Genomic DNA, 23573 nt, shown 5'->3' with positions numbered 1-23573 from the left:
TGCCTACATAAAGAATGCTTCCCAAGTTAATTCAGTTTAAGAGCTCGTTTACTTACAGTTGACACACTAACTTAGAACTGCAATAAAGCATTAATGGCTGACTTTTTCCTTCTCTCTGTGAATATAAAGTTTAGTTTAGTCTATTTGTCCCAAGATCTCAGGGGACAACCTGAGTTCACTAGCTAGAGCTTCCTTTGGTTATCAACACATTGTTTATGTTATTCTTTAAAAATAAAATACTTTTTCTACTTACATGTGTACTATATGTAAGTCCTTAATTTTACATTTTACAAAGGTAAAGAAAGATAAAGGAAAAAGTTCACACAAGGTGAGCAAGATTTATACAAATCACCATCAGCTAAGAGCATAAATAGCAGCAATCACTGCAAAGCAGCCAATATCTATATTTTACTCTAGAAATTTATTAACTTGGTATGAAACCAGTTATAAAATGCTGTGTTTTGAATGTCTGACTGAATATTGCTTTCTATCCAAATGTGGTTTGACACACATCATTTATCATAGTGCAAAGGACTATGAAGCTCTTAATCACAGAGGGAATTGTGACACACTAAGAAACCCTGTTGAGACTATGGATGTTTATTACAGCCACTAAATTTCCCAAGGATCCATTGTCCTATTTCTGTCAGCTCTGCGACTGCTAGCAAATAGAGCAAATATAAAAGCCTTGCCACACAGATGAATAAAATCTTGGGTCACTAGTCCATGCAGTGAACTCAGCATTACGTTATGGTAACCAGTTTGGTAACATTCAAAGTTAGTTTTTACTGATAGTTACAGAAACTGTTGCAAATAAAAGAAGCCTAAAAAGGAAACACTGAAAAAGTTCTACTCAGCTGGAGACAATTCTCTACAGATTTACCTAGCATGACTTAGATATCTGTAGTAAAGTAATAACTGCAAGGTTTTTTAGAGGAGTTTCATTAGATATCCAGAATGATATTTTTCTGCCAAATTAGGAAACATTTAGAAAACATGAGGGAATGTTTTTCTCCTTACATAACTGATTCTGGTTGTGGGGTTTTGGGTAATATTTATGAAAACCCAGAAATCCTTAGAGAATTCTTTGCCATCAAAAACTTTATATGCTAGCTTTGGAAAACAAATTTAATCACTAGCATATAGATAAATAATAATCAAATTTAGTCTAACTCAATAGCTGTATATGCTTAAACAGTCATTACAAGTATCTACTTACAAATCAAAACAGTCACAGTGCTAATACAAGCTTGCATCTGTTTTTAAAAAGTCCTATCAAATGTATGAAGGAAATCTTGTACTAATAAGACCAACTTAAATGATAAAGTTGACAATGAAGGTTGGATTCTAGAAATAGGATTCTTCCTGCTGCAGTGCTCAAAACCATGCCTAAAGTGAGTCTTGTTCTGTCTTGGGACAACGGTATATATCAGATTTGAAGATAAGCTGCTTTCAGAATCCTATCTGAGATACTATTTACTATGGAAAATAATTCACTTGTTTTATAGCACCATTATGTGTTGTGTGCCCTATTATACATCCACGTAGTATGCAGCAATTGATTTTGAACATAATTCACCCAATTGATTTCAGGTGGTACTTATGCTGCATCTTATATTTAAAGACAGCTGAACATGTATTATTTTCCTGTGTTCAATACCCAACACAATTCATCACTACCTCAGGGTATGACCAAACATTCTGCCTCCAAATTAGCCAGAAGGAGCCTAATTACTATGAGGATGAAATCTCAAAGTCAGCTTTTTACCCTTCAGTCCTAGCAATTTCATCTTACAGTATTGGCCACAGGACAAAGTTCTTCTAAATTCCTCTAAAGAATATACTGGCTAAATGGTGAAAAGAGGAGGGAAGAGAAGGAACATCAAAAAAACAGACTACTTTTGCTCCCAGAGTATGTTCTTCTCCCTTGGGTTTCTATCACCTTTACAAAACCATTTGTTTTTGAAGAAAAGTGTGTTGAAATACATGTTGCCATAAATGCTTTTCCCCTATTTTTATGACAGAACAGTCTATTACGGTAGGCACACACATTTGCTGCTTAACAGAAAATATGATGCCAGTCTGCCGTGAAATGTTCTTTCCTTTCTACACACCCTACCCACCCAGATTTAGTAGAAACAAGCCAAGGAACCTTTGCTGTTCAGACTACAAAATCACCACACTTATTTTTTCTCCATAGTGAGAAAATAAAAAAGTGACAGAAGAAAAGGCATTTCGCAACACGTCACCAGTCTCCCACTGGCAGCCCTCTTAATTTGTCCTCTTAATTTCCACTACTTAGCCAAGGAGCAGTGCCATTTTACCACAGTAAATCTAGTTTATTTATTTATTTATTTTAAATTGCTACATGCTACTAGAATTTAGAGACTACACTTTTAATGGCCTGTTCCTCTGCTATGGTCTCCTCTTTCTGACAACTCTTCAGAATGGAGCCAGAGCCCAGTCTTGCCCTGCAACACCAACTGACAAAACCTTAAGACCTCAAGTCCTACCAGAGATGACTGAGGAATTTGGGGTCTTGGCCATGAAGGCAGAATTCTCTGAATCCTTGTGAGCTTGATTGTTAACAAGCTATGCTGAAAAATCTCAGCAATTAGTATATTTTCTGGCAGCTAGTGCTGTCTCTACTGAACTGATGAACATCCCCATGGGAAATAACACAATGACAGAGGTTAACGCTGGAGAGAAATTTTAAGAGAAAACCCTAGAAGGAATTTCGGTTGAGGCTTTGAGGCTTTCTTGGCTTACTAAATTAAGGCAAATCACAAGCACACTTACAAACAGGAAGCAAAAGTAAAATACACTACATGTTCTCTATGTATGTTTTTATAGATATGAACATACACATCTTCACCACTGAATTTTAACTGATGTATGCACTTCCACAATTCTTTGTGGGGAAAGAAAATGGGGAAAAAAATAAACACTACTGTAAATGAATGTAAAGTGTTTACTCATTTACATTATGTGTAAAGCATTGGACAATTAAGACAGGAAGAATTTTTGGCAGATTTATAATATGATAAAAAATACTTATTTTTATTTCTATCTGCACTGAACATAGATTTAATCCTGGAATAACTTAACCCGTGAATATGCATGTAAGCAGTATAGAATTTGTAATGTCTCCTGCTATTACAGGTAGCGATTCCACCAAATACACCAAGGTCCATTTACAACAGCTTACACTGTAGGCCAATGTTTCTTTTACCGAAAATTCTTTTGAAACCTTACCAAGTGCTTTGAAACAGCCCTTGAATTTTACGCCTAAATTTATTCATGGACAGTTTATACCCATGTGCTCTAGTGCCAGCGCTGTCTTTAATTTTTAATAGATCTTCTCAAATGTTGCAATTTCTCTCTAGAAAATGCAAGAGAGTGAAAACATGCATATTGACTGCTTTGTACCTTCCTGTTAAATGAAATCACACAGATTCAGTCCCTTTTAAAACAGCTACTGAGGAACAATTTAATAGGCATTCATCAACTGATAGCCAGCATCAAAACCTCAGAAGAGACCTGAAAAGCTTGCTCCACAGGAAATATAGGATTTCAGGCATTTCCTTCCCTCGTCTGATCCTACTGGACAGCTTAGGTATCCCCCAGTTCAGCACATAAATCCATTGTTGGGAACAAACATCACCCTAAGTGACACACGGATCTAGACATGTAGCTGAGGTGCTGGACTCCACACCAAACCTTGTTCAGCTTGGCAACAGTCAGCTCCTCCTGCAGATCTAGGTTTTGGCTGCTATACACTGTGGTGTAGCTTTCAGAGCGTGTTTGAGCAAGTGCTTCTCAATTTGCATGCCAGCAGAGAGAAACACAGACCAATAGACCAATAGGGCAGTTGTACAACAAAATGAAAAAAATGCAGACAAAAACATAAAACGTAAAGACATTTATCATGTCAACAGTCTGAGCACTGCACGGAGTTTCACCAAAAGATCTTCTATGAAATCAATGCACTGTAGTTTCACGTGTGGCAACGTAACAGGTCTATTTAGGTACCTGAAATCAATGCACAGGTGTTACAAGTAAAGTGAATTTTCTCTGGAATGAACTAAAATTCTTCTTTAAGGCTAGCTTATACCAAGACTCATTTTTGCTGGTTTGCTTGTATATTTTTCCAGTTTTCTTATGTATTATCAAAAAAGGTTAGGAAACACAAGCTATCCGAAGAGATTATTTATTCATACACAAACCATTGACAAAGGGACCCCAAATGCTATATTTTAATATATTTATTAAACCACCTTTTACATAACTAAAAACAGGTACCCATCCTATACATTTATATCTATATCTATATCTATATATATATCAAAGATATTGATCCCCCACTCTCCCCAATGACCTCTTCGTGCAGCTCTCTACAAAGCACACTTATCCACTCACCACAGACAGAGCCTCGCACCAGTCTCCTCAAATGTGGTCTCTCGGGGAGGTAGCGGTATTTGCATCCAAATATACTGAGGTTTGATGTGTGATCTCCAAAGAAACGGAGCTGGCGGTATCTCTCCCCGCAGCGGTAACAGAAATTAGTGTTACACTGGGAACAGGTCATGTGGTCACACCCTTCTGTCCTCTGGATGTGGATCTTCACGAGCAGAAGGAAAAAGAAAAGACTGTTTTTAGCCCCCGGAGCACGGAAAAGCAGGCACCGCTCCAGCGCGATCCATATACATCAGATGAAGAGATAGTGCAAGCAGCCCCTTGCTGAACTCGGCATCTGCATTAATAAAGATTGCAGCTGTCCTAAGACAATAACATTTTCTAAGGCGTTTCAGACCATCAAACACGAGTTACAGCTGTTTCCAGGCTTCTACATAAGTGCCTTTCCACATAATTCTCCCTCTTTGCTTTACGTCTTTGACTCACATGAGCATCTGAGTGATCCTTACCCTTACTGAAGATGAAAAATTATTTTTACTACCCAAGCAGACACATTAGCACCTAACTTCATTAAAAACCAGAGCATCACAGTAAATATAGTTGTCAACTCTGTCTCACCCCTCCATAGATGGGTTTCCCTCTTATGCCACCTGTGGCCCCACTCCCTGTCCCATTACCATCACAGATTGACTTAGCATTTTGTAATAGAACAAGAAAGGCTCTGCTTCAGGATGAGGGACTTAAAAAGCACAGGATTCCTTATTTACATGTATTTTTAACACAGCATTAAGCCAAGCTCCCTAGCCTTCCACCTTTCTGCTAATTGTCTGCATAAAATAGCTTGATAATAATTTAACATTTCTATACCTCTATATACTTCTGCACACTTGGTACATTTACTCACTTTGCACAGATTTTGTCAGGCTTCAGTTTTAGTTAATAGTTTTGAGAAACTTAGAAGAGAGGTAGTCCTGAGAGTATTTCATGAAACCACATTATGCACTGCAACGTTGATTACACAGCTACTGCTCAACCTTGCCAGTTAAAAACATAGCTAATGGGGTGGTAAACACTTTTCCTAACTCATAAAATGGATTAATACTGCCACCCCCCATGCTCCACAATGTAACAGCAGACAAAATTACACAATAATTGAGGTTGGAAGTAACCCTCAGATGTCCCCTCTTTTAACCCCTAGCTCAGTGGTGGGCTAAATTCAGAATCAGATTAGACTGCTCCAAGCCTTGTCCCACCAGATTTTAAGAGTCTTCAAGTATGGGTATGTCACAGTCTCTTTGAGTGACCTGTTCCAGACTTAACCACCCTCCCTGGGAACAGCCTTTCCTCCCTTTACATCCAACAGGAGTTTTGCTTACTGAAACATGTGATGAATGGATCAACTTCTTACTCATATCTACACATGTATTTTGACAAGACATCACCACTTAATGGCCCTGCCAGCACCAGAGGTGATGAAAGCTCAGGCACAAGTGAAACCTCTAACCTCAAGAGAGGCTCGTGATTCCTAGGGTATCGGACATTATTCAGAGGATCAAGTGTGGAACTGGTCATGGTTCATCTGGGATCTGAGAAATCTCTTCCACCTCAACTGCTACTGAAATTGGAACTTCCGTGTATGTAACAAGCTGGCATTTTCCACCGGCAGCGCTTAAAAGACTGCAGGGCAGATGTCATGAAAAGTGGCTCCAGGTAGGTCTGCCGACATCCTTGTGCCAATGTCAGCCATCTCAGAATTTACTTCTGCACTTTCAAACACTTCTTTCAGGTAAAAAGATGGGAAAGACATTCACATGCACAAAGACTGCACTATAAAATGCCACTCTGGTAGACACATAGAGGACTTGCATTCATCCAACAGAAGGGATCCAAATAGGCTGACTAAACAATTGCTCCCTCTACTTCGAAGAAGCCCACCGTTCAGTTTGTTTGTATCATTCCTTTACCTGTAGCAGAGGTACCCTGTTTTCCAGAAGCACCTAAAAAGAATGCCATTGCTGATGAGCTTTATAAGCTACTTGATTTCAAATCTTTCACATTTAAGTGTTCAATGCAAGAAAACTAGGAAAAAAAAAAAAGTTTGCCCAACGTTATACCAATACTATGCCGATATTATAATATGTAATATATACAGTATATAATAATATACCAATATTATACAATTGGTATATATGAAATATACCAATTTCATTTTTGATTTTTTTAAAGGGATATTGTCAAATCGAGTTTTGCTTTTCTCGTACAGGTCTTATATAAAAGAAGTGTTGACCATATTAATCGAGCCAAAGTTTAATTTACTTCATAAGGCATTAACTTTAAAATCTCTTGAATCTACTTGCTCCTGGTCTAAGTCCTCCAGAGGCACTGTTCTCTTAATTTTACGTTGATAGTTTTTTTGTTGTTTTTATTTTCTTCTTCTTCTGGACACATACTGCAATTATATGAACTTTTAATTTGTATGAACTTTGCTTCTTCAAACCAAGATATTATAAATGTTTTAGACAATATTTATCTGCACATACGTCTTCAAAAACTGCAAGTCTGGAATAACTAGTTGTACTTATCCATATTTTTTGTTGCCAGAAGAAATCCAAACTCCACCACCTTTCCCTATTTGGTGAGGATGGAATCCACTCAGAAAATGACATGTGGAGCTTGGACTTGCTGCCACCCGCTGTCAGACGGATGAGGCCAGACAAACTCCGTCTGATTCAGCCAAGCTGCTCTCAAGCCGAGTGTGTGACATTTCACCAGATAGACTCCAGCCTTGGTTCACAGGCATATTTCTCCCTGCCCTTGGCATAATCTGCCGAGAGAGATGGGTTACAAGTATCTGTAGGTTGGGAAGATGATCATGGCCAGGTCAAATACCACACGAGTGCTCCCTGCTCCCCTAGCCAGGAGTGCTCAGGTGCTCAAAGACCCGGAGGGACACAGCTGCCTGCTGTGGCATGGAGTTTGCTCACTGCAGGTTCTCCCACAGCAGGAGCACAGAGACCAACCATTTTCATCACTGACTTGACCCCCTCATGCTGTGCAGGGATGCCTGTTCACAGAAACAGGCTCTGGGAAACCTGCCACTGCTGGGGGAAGAGGAGACATGCTGCTCTGCTGTTGCTCCTCCCAGGGGAGCCTGGTGCATGGCTTAACCTCCCCATACGGCAGCAATGACTCCGCTCCCTCCAGAGAGGAAAAATAATTCAATCACCTTCAAAAACCATGGCCTGTATTATGCGATAACATTCACATTAATCAGAACAGTGAATGCATACCATGAGAAATATATGATCCATGATTCTCATTAACATTCTTGTTTACTTAAATTTCTGCTGCTGTTTAAAGCTTTCTAAGTAAGAAACACTCTGTTTCCTCAGTGTTTTCTTCTGAAGTCAAAAACAGTAGTGGGGAAAGGCAGTTAAGGTTACAAAATTTATGGAAAGATATCTAATAATACATAGCAAATCTGCATGCCTTGGCCAACTCCCACTAAAACAAGACCATATCAAAATAAAACATGCTGAAACATCGCCTACTTGGATCTAGAAGTACAATAGATCAAGCAGCATGTTACCAACTCTTTTCCTCCTTCCATTTTTTTTAATTGCAAATATGGTAGTCATCTGATCATGTTTTATACAGTGGTTTTAGGGGGTAGACAGAGTGAGAGTCAGAACAGTATTAGCTCCAATCTCCCCATCCCCAAATATTTTGCTATTGGTGTGTTCATCCCCATATGTTCAGACTTTTTTTATTGCCTTTGACAAAGAATGCTGCAAAATATACATTTTTTAACTACTCAATAACTGATTATGGGAAAAGGAAGAAAACAGTGCAACTGTTCTAACCACTAAGTGGCTCTTTTGATTATTCGCTAGTTATAGAGTTGATTTAAAAACCAACAATGTGTTGACATGAACCATTCAGAGGTTGTGAACAAAAAACTTTTTCCATCTCTGAAGAAAAATACTAGGAGCAGGGGTACCCTTTATGAAAAGATGGAACTCCCTCTTCGACATTCATTTATAATATCACATTACCAGAAAGGATTTTTTAACAAAGGTTTTTTTTCTGTGCTAAATTCATAACTTTCTATTTTGCCTCCCACCATACAGAAGGTTTTATTTTCATTTGATTGAAAAAAAAAAATATAAAAAAAATCAAGAAAGAAATCTGAATCCTCTTTAGAATCGATAGCTAAACTCACGCAACTTCAGGCTTCAAAATTAGACATTTAGACCACCTAGGTCTCAGGTGTCCAGTCTTCTTATTCTGAATCCATTAAAAACAGCTATACACTTCGGATTTGGAAAAGTCAGATTATTTAAAATGTATTAATGATACACACATTAATGCTGGCGTCTTCTATTCTTCTCTCTTTCCAGCTAGCAGCCCTCCTTTCCCTGCTTTTCCATGTTCATACTTTTTGGCTTGGTACATTGTTTTCTCCTTTTTTTGGACAGCTTATTTCAATAGTTACATCATTCAGATTGTCCAAAAATCTGAATCTGGACTCAACTCAAGAAATTAAAACCAAAACAGATACTTCTGCCCACTCCAAAAGGAAGAAAGTTTGTAAAAGGATTTTACTGTAAGACTTTCCAGAAATCAAACATTTTTAGAACTGGCTCAAACCTATCAACTTTTACCAAATGAGAAGTTGTTAAAAACTATTCAAAAGTCATGTGTATGCAGGAGGAAGGGTAAACAAATGACCACTGATCTCACAGCTTTACAAATTTTTCTTCATGCTTTGAAGTCTTTCAGTTTCAAGCTATGGCATGACAGGCATTTCTTCCCCCATGACCAAAACAAGAAACTTAGTAAACTGATAAACATTCTCTTTATTTGCACAGGGTAAGGCTCAAAGTATGACTAAACATACTTCATACATTGGGAAGTAAAACTTCCCATTCACTATTTATTTCCTACCAAGCATTCTAGTTACCTTACTTTGTCCCCTCCATGAAGTAAATTTAGAGCAACAGATATGTTCAAATTAAGTACTCCTTTTCTAAAAACCTAGTCTCCCACCACCATGGTGATCTCCAGATTTTGACTTATTACCATCAGCAACTGGAGACAACTGCTGTGAAAACCAAAAGAGCAAAAAGCCGTAAGAGCCACCTCTGTTAAGGGTTAGGGGCATGTTGGGCTGTTCCACCACATTCAAGTAGTTGGACATCTCTTTCCTGTCCTGGAAGGATGGGAAATGGCATTTCTAGGGCATGAGACTGCACCTCATTCTGTTGAAAATTAAGCTAATTTATGAGAAAGGATTAAATATCAGTTCTTTCACAACCCTAAAAAAAACTTCTGGTTTTGCCAAAAATTGAAATCTCTTAGTTAACTTGTTGATAGCAGTACTTTCTGACTGACTCCAACACTGAATTCAGCCAGTCTCTGAAAAATTTGACAAAGAGCATCATATTTCTCTAAAGCTTTAAAATTTCTTTAAAGCTTTATTATAGGAATAATTTGGCCTGTAACACACTCATTACAAGTATAAAACAAAGCCTTGTCTTAGAATTTCTTTAATGTTTCTTTTACATGCAAAGAGTCTGCAGAGTAAGTAAAACACGTGACCCATTTTTCTCAAAGGGTCAAAGGTAAGAATTTGTACAAGTGTGAATTCAGTTTCAAATCCAGAATAGAAGCTACAAATATTTACTCTACATAAATATTTAAGCAGTTTGAAGCTACCACCTGTGCACCCCCAGAAGGCAGCTTACCTTGCATTTTGGACACTTCTGGGCATTCCTTTGCCCGTGCTCAATCTCATTGGCCCAGTGACGCAACAGCTTGTCTCCCTTTTTGTACTCTTTGCAGTTAACGCCTTCATGCCAAGGCGAGTGGCACTTGAAACACCAGACAAATTGGCAAGATGGACACTGGATCTGTACAAATGATAAAACACCACACATTTGCAAGATGTTTAAATTGATAAAGGTTCTACACCTCCCACTATCTTGATTTTAAATCATTACGACAAAAACATCATCATCATGCCTTGTAGAGCCTGGCTAATTTTTGAAAAAAGTTGCTGTGTTTGTAGTAGTAAGAAACAGAGGCACATTGCAGGTGCTCATTTTCAAATGACTGGCTTCACACCTGGCCCATGACCATAGCAAGTAAGAAGCAGAAGCCACATTAGACATAGGCTTTGGGAACAACTCTACTTCAGCTGTGTTTGGCAGCACAGCTTCTGCCCAGGGAAGGCATGGCTCTCGAGCAACTGCTCAGCCCTCCTCACCACCTCATCCACAGCCTGTGCTTCACACTGCCCCTAATTTGTACCAGCTGATGGACTGGACTGAGGAATTCAACCAAACCCAGCTTTTTGGCCACAGCTGTTCCCATACCTGGATCACCACAGACACATTTGTGCTGGCAGTGCGTGGGGCGGGGATGCTGCTCAGGAAGCTCTGCCCAGGGGTGAGGACCCAGGCAAAGCCCCCAGGATGCATTTTGGAAATCCTCACATCCCACAAGCTGCCGTGCCCTCTGCTCAGACACGCTGACTGCCTGCCCACTGCCTCAGCTCTGTTTTGAGGCCAAGGCTGACACTCTGATCTCCCTGAAGTATTTTGCTGGGGGGCAGCCAGAATTCATACGTGCAGTTCTTACATCTGTTGCTAGCAGCATGCTAACACTTAATACTTTTCCTTAAGTTCTACATACATAGATAGCATTTAGGTTTTTGACTTTAAGATTATTTTTTTATTTTGAACATGAGTACAATTAATGCAATGGCTCAAGCTGAGTACTTTTTATGACTCTATCTGACCCATTTTTCAGTGGTTGCCTTTAACTTCGTATAAAACAAACATTTTTGCATTGCAGTAGTGTCTGACAGCATAGCCTAATTCACATAATGTGAGGTATCTCTCTGCACAGCAGTGTTCAACCAAGTACTCTACCTTTACATGATGTGTTGCTCAGCGCACCACTTCAGCTTACCTCTTTATGCCATTCCAAACCTAAGTATCAACGCATGCAAGAATATGAGCTCATGCTCAAGAGAACTAGCAATTTTCCTACTACATATAATACGACAGAGTTTACCCCTCCAGAATTCTTTGCCTGGTCTGAATTGCAAAGAAGGAAAGCAGCCTCAAGATTTTCTTCTCTCTTTCCAACACAGTTTAATTACCATTTATTATCCTTCTCCAAAAAAAAAAAAAAAAAAAAAGCATTTAAGTGCTAGAATACATACATTTTTTTTTCTTCATATCAAGAAGACTAAGACACTATAAAATTGAAATAGATTAAATTCTGATATCCTGTATCCTGTGCTTGTATGACTTCCTGCTTGCTGTTGCTACAGGGTGGCAAACAGTAAAGTTTTTCATGTAGAGAAAAAAAATCACTTATTAGATGCTTTCTGTCAAAGAATAAGTTACTGAAACACAGGGAGGCAGCACAGAAACAGGAAAGAACAATAATAAAATTCATTTGAATTGAAACAACACGACAGCTGCAACACGTGGTTTACAAAGACATGTGGTTTACAAAGACTTTTTGCATGAGAACACTAATCCCTTACCCAAGGCCAAGGCAAAGTATGAAACAACAGAAATACAAAGTATAATCAGCGCCGTTTCTTGGATTTGTTGGTCCACAGGCCCAGATGCTAAGTAAATGTTATCCTGCTTGTATGCATAATTCTTAAGAACAAATGAACAGTAAATTAGTTTCCCACTCTGAAGAATCTGAAGAATAGCATTTTTTCTGTTACTAACTAAATTCACACACAACACTGATTAAGGTTTACAGAACCCTTTAGAAACCAACGTGTGCAACGGATAGCTCTGACTACTGGCTTACTGTCTGGACCACTATCCCCATATTTTTCTACAAGCTTCAAACTTGTGATTTTCAACATCACATGTCCCAGTGACCTACTGCTAGAAAGACAAATTTTAGCCAGCATCACATTGCATTACTCCGTATTTATTATGCCTCAAGCAAGGATGGAGCTGGTAGCCACCATTAAGTGTTCTACAACCTGAAAGAATCACAGAATAATTAAGGCTGGAAAAGACTTCCAAAATCATCTGGTCCAACCATCCCCCTACCACCAGTGTCACCTACTGAACCATGTTCCTAAGCATCACTTAGAAAACACTACAACACAGGATGAGGTTGCAACTGTAGGATTTCAGAATAACATCTGTTACCATGAGTGGCCCTGATGAACTGAAGTGAACTAGTGGGATCTACCTCATTAAAAGGTTTGGAGTTACTTGTTTACTTTTCCACCTTCCACAGAACTGAGTTAGTAAATAGATTTAAGATTCTGAATGAGCCACTTGACTGTTGTTGCATAGTGTCTGAGCATACATTATACAGGCAAAGAGAAGTATGTTCTTTTAAGAATTATTATTCTTGCTTTTCTTGGAACTGGTGGCCGCAAAACAAAACCCTAAACCTATTCAAACTTGGATTCAGTGTAACAGCATGGCAGGTACTCAAAAAATAGGAACACAACAGGGCAATTGTGGCTGTCTTTCAGATTCTTAAATCATTCTTCCTCCACTTTTCTGAGAAAACCAAACAATGTGCTTTATGCTTCAGAGTATTAGTGCATGAAATCATAACAAGGACACAGACATACTCTTTTCATATGGTCTGAGGTAGTAAAATATACTATACCCCAACAAAGCAGATAAACTATACCTGAAAACAACAACAATACAACCAACCTTTGGTGTTTTTTCAAGTATGTTTTTCCTTATACCAACATTTACCTTTTCTTTTATGATTTCCATTTCAGTTGATCAGAATTGAGAGGACACATACCCAAGACGTCAATCTCCCTTGAAATAGAAAAAAATACAGAAGTTCTCATACTAACCCTCTTCGTTCTCAGCTTTCTGAAATACTGACCTTTGAGGCTAACATTTTCCATTTTCTTAGCAAGCCTCTTCAGTGTAAACTATTCTATCATTTTCCTCACCTCCCAGGAAGAGACCTTTCAAAATTGGTAGGTAACAGCAACACAAAGCACTGACCATTGTGGTATGACGTTAGCAACACTGACTTCACATTAAAAATATTCTGAGAGCTTGAAGCTGCAGGAAGATTAATGGGATTTTCTGCTGCTTAGTGGAATGCTGGTTACAAGCTAGGATAGCTGAATAAATTGTGCAGTTGATGACATGAATCTCATGCTATCTCTAGATATGGCTACAGTCACTTTTTTCCAAAAAAAATATGGGCTCCTGCCAAAACAGCTGCCTCCTCCTCATCACCAACCCATCCCTTGTCTCGTACCAGCTGAAAATAAGCAACAACAAAACAAACAAATCTTGCGTCCCATTGGAGCTGATCTTTGATCCAGCTCCCAATGTGACAACAAAACATCAACATGAGCAAAAGCAAGCCGGCAGGAACAAACAGCTATGAGCAAAGAGGGACAGAACAGCAAAATCACTACTTTCAGAGAAGTTCAGGCTTCAGGCTGACTGAAGTGATGTGTAGACATGAAGATATCTGCATTTCAAGGTTAAAATTTTATCAAAAAATAGGGACAACTCATTGGAATCAGCTACACAGATTCATTCCATCACGGCACCTTTACAGCCACAGATTCCTACCAGTTCTAGAGCATAGAGTTTCAGAAGCTCTTCAGTCGTTCAAACAAAAGACAGCTTATGTAAGAACCACACTGAAAAAAAAAAAACATTTACATTTCCAAAGTCAAGCACTCAAGCCTTTATTTTATACAATGGTATTTCTTCACAGAAGCAAGCAAGAAAACTTTGTTATGAACCTCATGGGCTAAGGCAGAAAAAGCCCACCAATCAAGAAGTGCTTTTTTCATAGCAGGACAAAGAGACAACACTAAAACAGGTGAAATCAGGGAACAGTCCAAAGCCCTGGACCATGGCTATCCATACTGTTTGATAGCATTTTCCGAGTTGCATTTCTGATCTGTGTCAACTAGACATTCCTCCAGGGAACACACCTGGACACAGCTCAAAGCACACATTTTGACAGGGTTTGTTTCCCAGAGGAGACTTCAGCCCTACAGATCAGGACTACACAGAGCACTTTACCACAGAAGCAAGGAAAAGCTTCTAGCAACGCATAAGGCAGCCTCCTATTCTTTCTTTGTATAGTATTTCCAGGGGAGTGGTGAGAACATTTCAACCACAGCATTTTAACTCAGAGAGCACTGGTGGGCAGGAGTACTCATTTTATGCTTTGAGGACAACAAAAAAAAAAATAAATCTGAGTTGCCACATCCATGATGTAACAGCTATACAAACTATGACAGGGCTCGAGGGAACAACACAGCCTCTGGCACCTTATGAGAGGCTGCTGAAGAAGCATCACAACAGTAGGTCTACCTTGGACCATGCATCCTGTCTGTATCTGAAGGGACAGTGAGTGGATGGCTGAAGAAGAATGGCTGCATACAGAAGGAACTTGACCTGCAGATGGAATTTTTCACCTCTGTGTAAGGTGTCAAAAAACTGAAAAGAAGTCCAATGCCAGATCTGGAGTCCAACACCAGACTTTGTGGCAGCTTTCATGCAGTTCAAACACTGCACAGATACATGTGAGCAGCTTGTATCTCAGAGTTAGCTTTACTGAGGTTTCAATTCCACTGGATACACAACCTTGTACCTTTTAATCTTCACACTGGGCTGAATCTTATGCTGTAATTAGGCCTATCTAAACAACCATCTAAACTCCTACTGAAGAAAACTGGTTTGTCCAGGCAAGGCTAACTCAATCATGAGATTAGCCACCACAAGTCTAATAACTGGATGGAAAACTGAAACAGAGCATGATGCTGCAGACAGAATGTTCATCTTTTGGAACCAAGATGGACCTTCAGGAGCTCAAAGCTGCTTCTGCCTGCCATCATGCTTTTACTTTGATTGAAATCACAGTATAAGCAAGCCTTCTACTAGAAGTGCTGTCAAAAGGTGTTTTTGATCTTTTTAAAACTTTGTGTATTGAGAGTCCACAGGATATTGAGAAACCACATTAATGTTTGACCTCTATAGTAAGGGACTGAAGAAATCAAAACCAAGAAGCAGAACAGACAATGGCTCCAGTTCTTAAGAAGAAGTAAGCCAACAGGATGCTATCGCCTAACACAGCAAGTGTCCCAAATTCATTTTTGAGAGTTTCAGGGAAAACCTAATCTTTGCTGGAGTTGCACAGCTAAAATTATCAGTAATAGTGCGATTCCTCTTCCCCAGTCTCTTCTAATCATGACTATATTATCTGCATGTCAGAGACGAAAGAAAATACTCTTAAAGTACTCTTTGAATTATGCCAGGCTAAAATTATGCCACCTTACCAAATAAGTAAGGACTAAAGTTAAACTCTTCAAATTGTTAGAAATGAATTAATCAATGATTCATATTCCTAATCACAGCTTGCATGAAGCCTCAGTGACAGAAGAAAGCTCACTTAATGCCCACCAAGTGCTGTCCTACCCACAGCTCTGGCGACCATGCTCACTTTGTATTTGTTCTCCAATTTGGCAGGGGTAGGAATGTGGCCTCTCCTCCGGAAGGTTGTAAAGTGCTTGCACTGAGGGCATGGCTTGGTGCTGGAGTCAATGCGGCTGAGTTCCAGGAAATATTTATACTTGATGATGTCCTCGTGGGGCAGGTTATAGAGGATGGTTGTTTCATCCAGGTGTTCGCTGCACTCTGTGATTGGGCATTTTATATCCGCTTGTCCCAGCTGCACCTGAATGAGGGAAAAAAACATACAGAAGAGTTGCAAGACCTCTTGTTTGGAAAAGGTGCTACTCTGCAAGCATTGAGGAAGCAAACATTTGTGAGTTTTGTAAGAAAATTCAATTTAAAGTACTCTAACAGTCCACGGACTATCAAGCATATCATCTTAAAGTTATTTTGACTTACTCCAAGTGAACTGCCATTTTTTCAAAGGGTATTTTCCAAATCCAACAGAAAAGCTAATTACTCCTATAACAACTGTAGTTACATACCATGGCAATGTACTCCATGAAACCAAAACGTGAACTAGCAGCACCCATGCAGCACTACATGTTTTGGCTGAAATAGCCAACTCTGCACTATCACGGCTCACACAGGCAGTGAGAAAGCAGGTAATGTAAACGCCTGTATACTTTCATTCCAAAATGTGTTGGGAATCACAGCACAGAGAAATTAAAGTCAATTTAGGATCATCAACTCTGACTCAGTGCTAGCCCTGAGCCGACTCCTGCTAAGCATGCACAGAAAACATCAACTGAGCCCGGGGCTGACTGAGCTAATAAATTTTCCCAGAACCTTGAGTGCTGTAATATTTAAAAAAGAAAAAAAATCCCTATAAGATGACCAAAACAAGAACACACAGAAAGGCGTGCTCAACTTATCAGGGCTGAAACTGCTATTGATGTAATGAGCCCTGATGGTCCCAAGCTGATCTGTATGGACAGTTATCTGCAACACAGGTTCGGAGCTCCAGGATCTGAGACCAGGGCTAGACACAGGTCTGCACCCTTCACGCTTGGCAGGCTTTATTAACTTGGACTCCATGCCAAAACAGCAGATCCTAGCTGGTCTGTGAGCAGTGAGGCTGTATTTACTTGGCACTGAGCCTGAGTTAATAAACCCTGCTGGGTCTGAGGAGTCTGCAAGGACCCAGCATGAGCTTGTTCACTCACGTCTGCCACACATAGTCCTGAATGAATGAGAGTTGACTGCACACGTGGAGCTGACCACCAGCCCAATTCTTCCTTACTAACCATCTCCGTGCAAAGAAGAAGGACGGGGGGCTGACAGTGGAATGGGTGTCTCTTTCTAGGAGCTATTGTTTTGAGGTTGGTCAATTCAATCTCCTTGGACTGCTTACTTTTTTTAACATGCTCCGTTATGGGGATCTGCAAACAATATACTAAATACAATAGCAACGTCTCAGATTTTGATGCAGGTCTTGCTACTGCATGGCGGTATCAGAAAACATCATAAACCAGAGACTGTTAGTGCAGCATTTCAGCTAAGAAAGGAAAAAAGATAAAGCAACACAACCCTGCCCTTGCTGTCTCAGCTACAGAGTCATATGGGCTCCAACTGAATGATAATTTAGTCAGGAGTTAGAGAAGACATTACAAAAAGGTATGAAAAGACATTACAAAAAGGTATGAAAAGACATTACAAAAAGGTATGAACCCCAAGGTCAACCCATATTGACTTCTAAAAAATCCCCATGGCACTGCTTTTGTTTCCCCCAGCAATGCAGTGGAACCAAAGAGGTGAGGAAGTTATAAGATGGCAGCAGTCCATCCCAGACCAGAGCACAGAGATGAGATCTCAGCCCTGCGCAGCCTCAGCTCAGGCTGTGGGCAGGTCAGGATAGAGGAGACCTTCCCGTGGTACAAAGGAGAGGCTGGCTCCCCTGAACTATACCCGTTGTCAGGAGGCAAATGCTCCAAAACTTCACCTCCAGCCCCAAAAGATAAGGAGAACACCGCCACACACAAACAAGTCTAGATTCAGGTATTTTGGCCTTTACCTGGACAAGGGTGGAACAGAAGGAGCATGTGGTTGAATGCACCATTAAAAAAAAAAAAAATTGAAAAAAACCACAAAACATTCCACTTCCCCCCTCAACATGCTGTGGGGAATGCCCACATTTTACAGGTGGAAGACACTAACATACCTGAAGCAGCATGTGAAAAGTTGAACCCAAGCATATGACAGAGTGATTCTTCTCAGAAATTCAAAAAACCTCAGTTTGATACATGTTAAAATGTGTTACAACCACACTGCAAGAAGATCACGTCACCATGACACAGCACATCCCTGTTTTAGAGAGAACATTGCCATCTGAAATATTTAATCTATGGCTTTACCATGTGATCCAAAATAAATGTACTAGGAATTGTTTTATGCTCACAGTTTGTTATCCAAGTATTTTTACCAGAGATAGTGGTCTCTGGACGATCTAGTTACTCTGCTAGGAGTCTTCATATAAGTAAGAAGTTTTGCAGATGCTCAGACCTTTAAACATTTGCTTCCCACATTCTAATAGCTCTGGCCTTTTTCTTTGCAGGTATTCCCATTATGTATATATACAGACTTTCATAAAAGTATATCCTTCCTCTGCTGGTGCCTACCCCTTCCAAGAGTCAGTACAACTCCAGCAGCGCTCTGCATTGCAGAACATGGACTGCTGGGCCAAAGCACTTATCAGTAATTCATTTCAGAACACGTGGAGTTTGTTTTAATTTATCCCCCTGTATCATCTGTGCTCAGGAAGCAGAAAGAAAAATCAGTCCAGCTCCCAAGAACCCAAATACATTAACCTAGGAAAAAAATTGCTACAGAAATACAAAACACTATTGCACTGCTACAAGGATTAATAGTTCAACATATGTTGTACAACAGAAGTAATGCTTCTATTTGAAGAAGTATAGACAAAACAATTTAAATCTAAATAGTCAAATGAACCCCATCTATGGCTACTTTGTTATTGTTGTTGTTTAAGAATTAGGGAAATACTAAAAGGGGTAAGCCCTTTTCCTAGAAGTAAACTAATCTGCATCAGAGCAACACTTCATGCTGAGAAGGCACACTGCATTTGGCATTTAAACTGGTGCTTAAGAACCACCACTTACATGACATGGTAGTTAGAACAAACCTGCATTTATAAAATGAAGGAACACAAAGCTGAACGCTTTCTATTTTTCATGCCCACACAAAATATGATTAAATATGTGGTAAAAGTCAAGCGTGGTTTCAGTGTTTATTTTGAAAATATGTTTTACACCCACTTGAAGTAAATCATTTTTATCCTCTGTAATAGTTTCAGCCTTTCAAGTTTGGCAAAGATTGATTCTTTTCCTATGTTTTGAATAGGACTGAAGCGAACAGAGCTGTTTTGCTTATTAGCAGTAACTTCAATGGAGCCTTGTCTTACCAAAACAGTCCATCTTTGTTTGTGCACTAGCATTAGCAATTGATGCAAGTACAGCTTTAGAAGTAGCTTGTTAGGCTACCTGCTGCTGCAGACCCTGGAGGTGCTACGGAACAGCAGAGAAAAAAAATCTTTTAACCTGGGTAAAAAACAACTATCTAGTTTTATTCTTTTTCATTATTTTTTTTTCAAAGAATTTTTGAAGAGCCTCATCCTTCAATATCAGCTTATCACAATGTCAAAACCCCTCAAAAGTTTTAAGAAGTCTTTGAATTTCAAAGTACCACCACGTATTAAAAGCTTAAGAATCCTCAGTATACACAACAGCATGGTATATTTTCACACCGTGAGAAATGACTGATATGTCTAAAGGCAGTTGAGCTGCTGCACAACAGTAAATGTCAGACTCTATTCAGTTCTTACGCCCAGCTGTGCTCAACTTTCGTAAATCATCTCGGGAGGTGCTAGCACCATTTACAATTCATCCTGTGAAAGCAGGTTCTCATGAGTTTCATCCTGCAGAAAAGCAACATTTAAACTATCAGAACAGCATTACACCGCCCCACTCCCCCTGTAGAACACTTAAATTTCTAACAGTGAGCCAAGCTCTCCCCTGTAAACTAACATGGATGTTATGCATGAAAAATACTTTGGAAGTGCACAGATGCAAGTAAAGGGCCAGTTTGATACACAGGACTTTCACATTCTACAGAGGAACAAACTAATGGAAGAAAGTTGCTTTTATTTGCAAGCAAAATCCTATTGCCTCCTAGTTTACTGGAAATGTTCTTCCATTTTTTTTTTTTTTTAATTTTTTTTTCTGTAAGATTCAACTAAGTGAAGAACTACTTTCTTCACTTCTGGGAAGTATCATCTTGATTTTTTTTTTTTTTTAAACCAATCAAACAGGTTTTCATGGAAAATATTTTAATAGCTCTCCATAGGACTTCACAGTGGTAGGTGCTAATTGAATGAAATCCAAACAGACACAACACAAGTGCAACAAGAAGGAAAAAAAATAGACACTGGAAACTTTTACTAAGCATTTTGCACCCGTCTTTAAGGTTGTGGTTCCATGACCATTCCTGTGGTTTAAGTACTAACTTTAGTAATCCATATCCCCTGCCTCTGCGTTATGCCAGTGATGTCCTACTCTTACAAAAGAAAAAAAAAAAAAAACAAAAAACAAAAACAACAACAAAAAACAAGCAATCCTATGAAACAGATTTTCTTTTTCAGTTTGTCCTCCCTGCTTACTGCCAAACTGTAACATATCCTCAGTGATGTAAAATAAGTGAGAATGAAGAGTTAGAAATAATAGTGATGAGACTAGATGAGATACAACTACTTCATTTGTATCTCTACCAAGTAGGAATACAAACTGGGTTTCATGTGCTACCTCCAGCTGCACTGTATATCTTCACGTATGTTCTTGCCTGTAGTTCATTGTTTCACAGACCAAAACCCCTATGGGTGTGTTTCTTTTGCATCTCCCCTTTTATTCATGTCTCTAGATAGCAGACTTGCATTAAACTTACTTTTAGAACCCATTTTTCAGTAAGCCACCATATTGTCCTCTCTGCCAACCACCACCTGTAACATTGCATCCCTCACCTACCTAGGAGGGAGGGTCTTCACCAGCTCAAGCAATGGGTACATTGCTGATCTCAGAAAGGTTACAGAAAAAATTCAAACTGGTGAGGAACTCCTGTATGCCAACACTGAATTCATAATTGTTAGTTCTTAATTCTTACACCAGGAAATACCTGCACGACCACCAAATCAACTAAAATGACCAGCCTTTCTTCATAGTCGGTCAGTGGAGAACAAGGGAGGCAATCAACTAAATCAGACTTCTATTATGTCACAAGCTCATGTAGACCACCCCTGAAAAGGTCCATCATGGTGTCTTTCCTTCACATCTCTTCTCTGAGGACAAAGTCTTTACTCTCCTTTGGCACAGGTACTATGCACCTGGCTGAAGCCATAGCAAGGATGTGGTTCCTGCACCATGCCACATTTACAGTCACCAGGGCCCAAAAGTTCCAGGCACCAGCAGACACCACACCTCTTCCACTTACATAGTTCTACGATTTACGTTAACTATCACATTGTCAACACTAAAACAAAAACCAAACCAACCAACCAAAAAACACCCAACTGAAGAAGTAGTAAAAGAGCCTTTGAAGAACATTTTAACATATCATCCTTGACAAGAAAGACAAGCAAAAGCAAGAAGCTGGGCAGGAATCGCAGCATATCCAACCACCACCACAATGTTGACTGGCTAAACTGGCCAGAATTAATTAGTGAGGATAAATGAGAGAGATACTCTCCTGAGTCTAAGCTCAACCAAAACCTTTTCCTTAAAGGCCTCTTAATTTGCTTCATCACTAGACAACATGCTGACATGAAGCTGTACTCCTTTTTGTCCCTTCTACAGGGCCAGGTTTCATCTGTTCACGTTGATTAGATACCAGCTTAAACATTCAGGTTCCGATTGTTCCACTTGCATAGGAATAGGATTTATAGAAAATTATTTATAGAAAAACAAATGAACACTAAAATTCTCCTTAACCAGACATAAATAATTACCAACGGGCATGAGCTCCACCCTCTGCTCTTTCATCTCCTGTTACTGTCCGTATCAGCAAATCAATTAAAAACAAACAAAAAAAAGATTTAACCTGAGTAATGTTTTCAGACAACTACACTGCATTTGGTCATGTTTCTGCCACTCCACAAACACAGTGTACGCAATCAGAAGGCACAGAGGTTACACGCTATCTGCTGCTCTTGGTGTCTGCATGGAGTTGAAACACCCATGATGGAGGTCACAGCAAGTCCCGTGTCCAGACACAATCAGAGGTGTTAACCCAAGCCACTGGGACATTTTGTGACCAAGGGGCAAGCCAGAGTTGCCCCAAGAGATATGGAGGGCAGAAAGCTTCCATCAGCTTGCTGAGAAGACAAAGCCATCTTTTACCTCCTGCGTTGGCCTGCCTGTGAGGGCAGAGTGAGGGGGAAAATCCCCGCTGAGGGCAGCCCAGCAGGATGTGGGGCAGGAACTGCAAACCTTGAAGGAACCTGACCCAAACCCACACGGAGCAGGAACTGCAAACCTTGTAGGAACCTGACTCAAACCCACAGGTCTCGCAGCACTCGTTACAGGGAACAAGGAAACACACAACAGTTCTCTGGTTTTGTTTAGGTTTGCATATTAACAAGGCCAAGTAGTGAGCACAATAGTTTTCCTATTCCTTAGAAGACGCATTCACTTTTGGTAAAAGACACAAGATGTTCATGAAAGAAGAGTTTTGAAGGTGGCAGACTGAGCCAAGTATCTGCCCTTTTGGGGGTGGAAAAGAGGCAAAAATATCCAAGCCCTGACAGCCATTGCTGCTGCCTGGAAGTGGGACCAAAAGAACACAGGACCAGGTGTGGGAAGGAGCTGCAGGAAGGAAGCAAGGGCCAGGAGACCATCCGCATACCATGATACACTCGAGTAACTTGGCCACCACTGCTCACAGGGGCTTAACAGAAATGGGAAGTAGGAGCAGAGAAGCAGCGAGACCTTTGCATCACAAGCATTTGTCAGGCTTCCAACAGCACGATAAGAAGACTGCATCCAAGTAATACAGAGCACGGAACTGAAACAAAGCAACGCTGACAGCTGATATTTGTGAAGTAAATGAGAAAAAATGATGGGTTAACTCTTCAGTCAGCAGGTTTAAATTCAGATGAGAACAGCCTGTTCTCCTATACCCAGGATAAAGCTGTAAAAACTGTCATCTGTATTTGAACGCCCAAGCCCAGCCTGGATGTACCCCATATGTGTATGAAGGGTGAGGCATGGACAGGCTGCAAAAGCTGAGCAAACAGCTCAAACATGAGGGGATCCAGGCACAGCCGCAGTGACAGGCTGCTCAGCAGGGGAGCTTTACCTCTGCCATGCAACGACACATCGGACTTCCAGCGTGTGGAGACCTGAGCTCCCGAAATAGCAGTCATGCAATGAGTGTTTACCACAATTCATCTAAATACTTATACTAGAAAACAATCAACTGCAAAACAAACAAACAAAACCAAAATTCAATTCCCCCTTGAGGAACATTGCTGTTTCCTCATCTCACATGCAGAAGAAAACTCTGAGTAGCCAAGCTCTGGCCTCCACCAGGTTCAGACTGGATTAACCAGGTTCAGATCAGTTCCAACAGAATAATACTGTT

General features: G+C 39.9%; 1 protein-coding gene across 1 annotated transcript in view; it reads right to left on the bottom strand.

Annotated features, from left to right (window-relative positions):
* RNF217 (ring finger protein 217) overlaps positions 1 to 23573 on the bottom strand; it is a 60510-nt gene that overhangs the window by 12624 nt on the left and 24313 nt on the right. The window contains exons 2-4 of the mRNA XM_084513330.1: positions 15916 to 16149; positions 10164 to 10328; positions 4420 to 4621 (exon numbers count right to left, since the gene is read on the bottom strand). Coding sequence (XP_084369456.1) covers positions 4420 to 4621; positions 10164 to 10328; positions 15916 to 16149 — 601 coding nt within the window. The remainder of the gene's footprint in view (positions 1 to 4419; positions 4622 to 10163; positions 10329 to 15915; positions 16150 to 23573) is intronic.

Source organism: Aythya ferina (genome assembly GCF_964211825.1).
Source record: "Aythya ferina genome assembly, chromosome: 3".
NCBI classification, from domain to species: Eukaryota; Metazoa; Chordata; class Aves; order Anseriformes; family Anatidae; genus Aythya; species Aythya ferina.
Note: the sequence above shows the minus strand (reverse complement) of the source record. Positions and strands in the feature narration are given on the sequence as shown.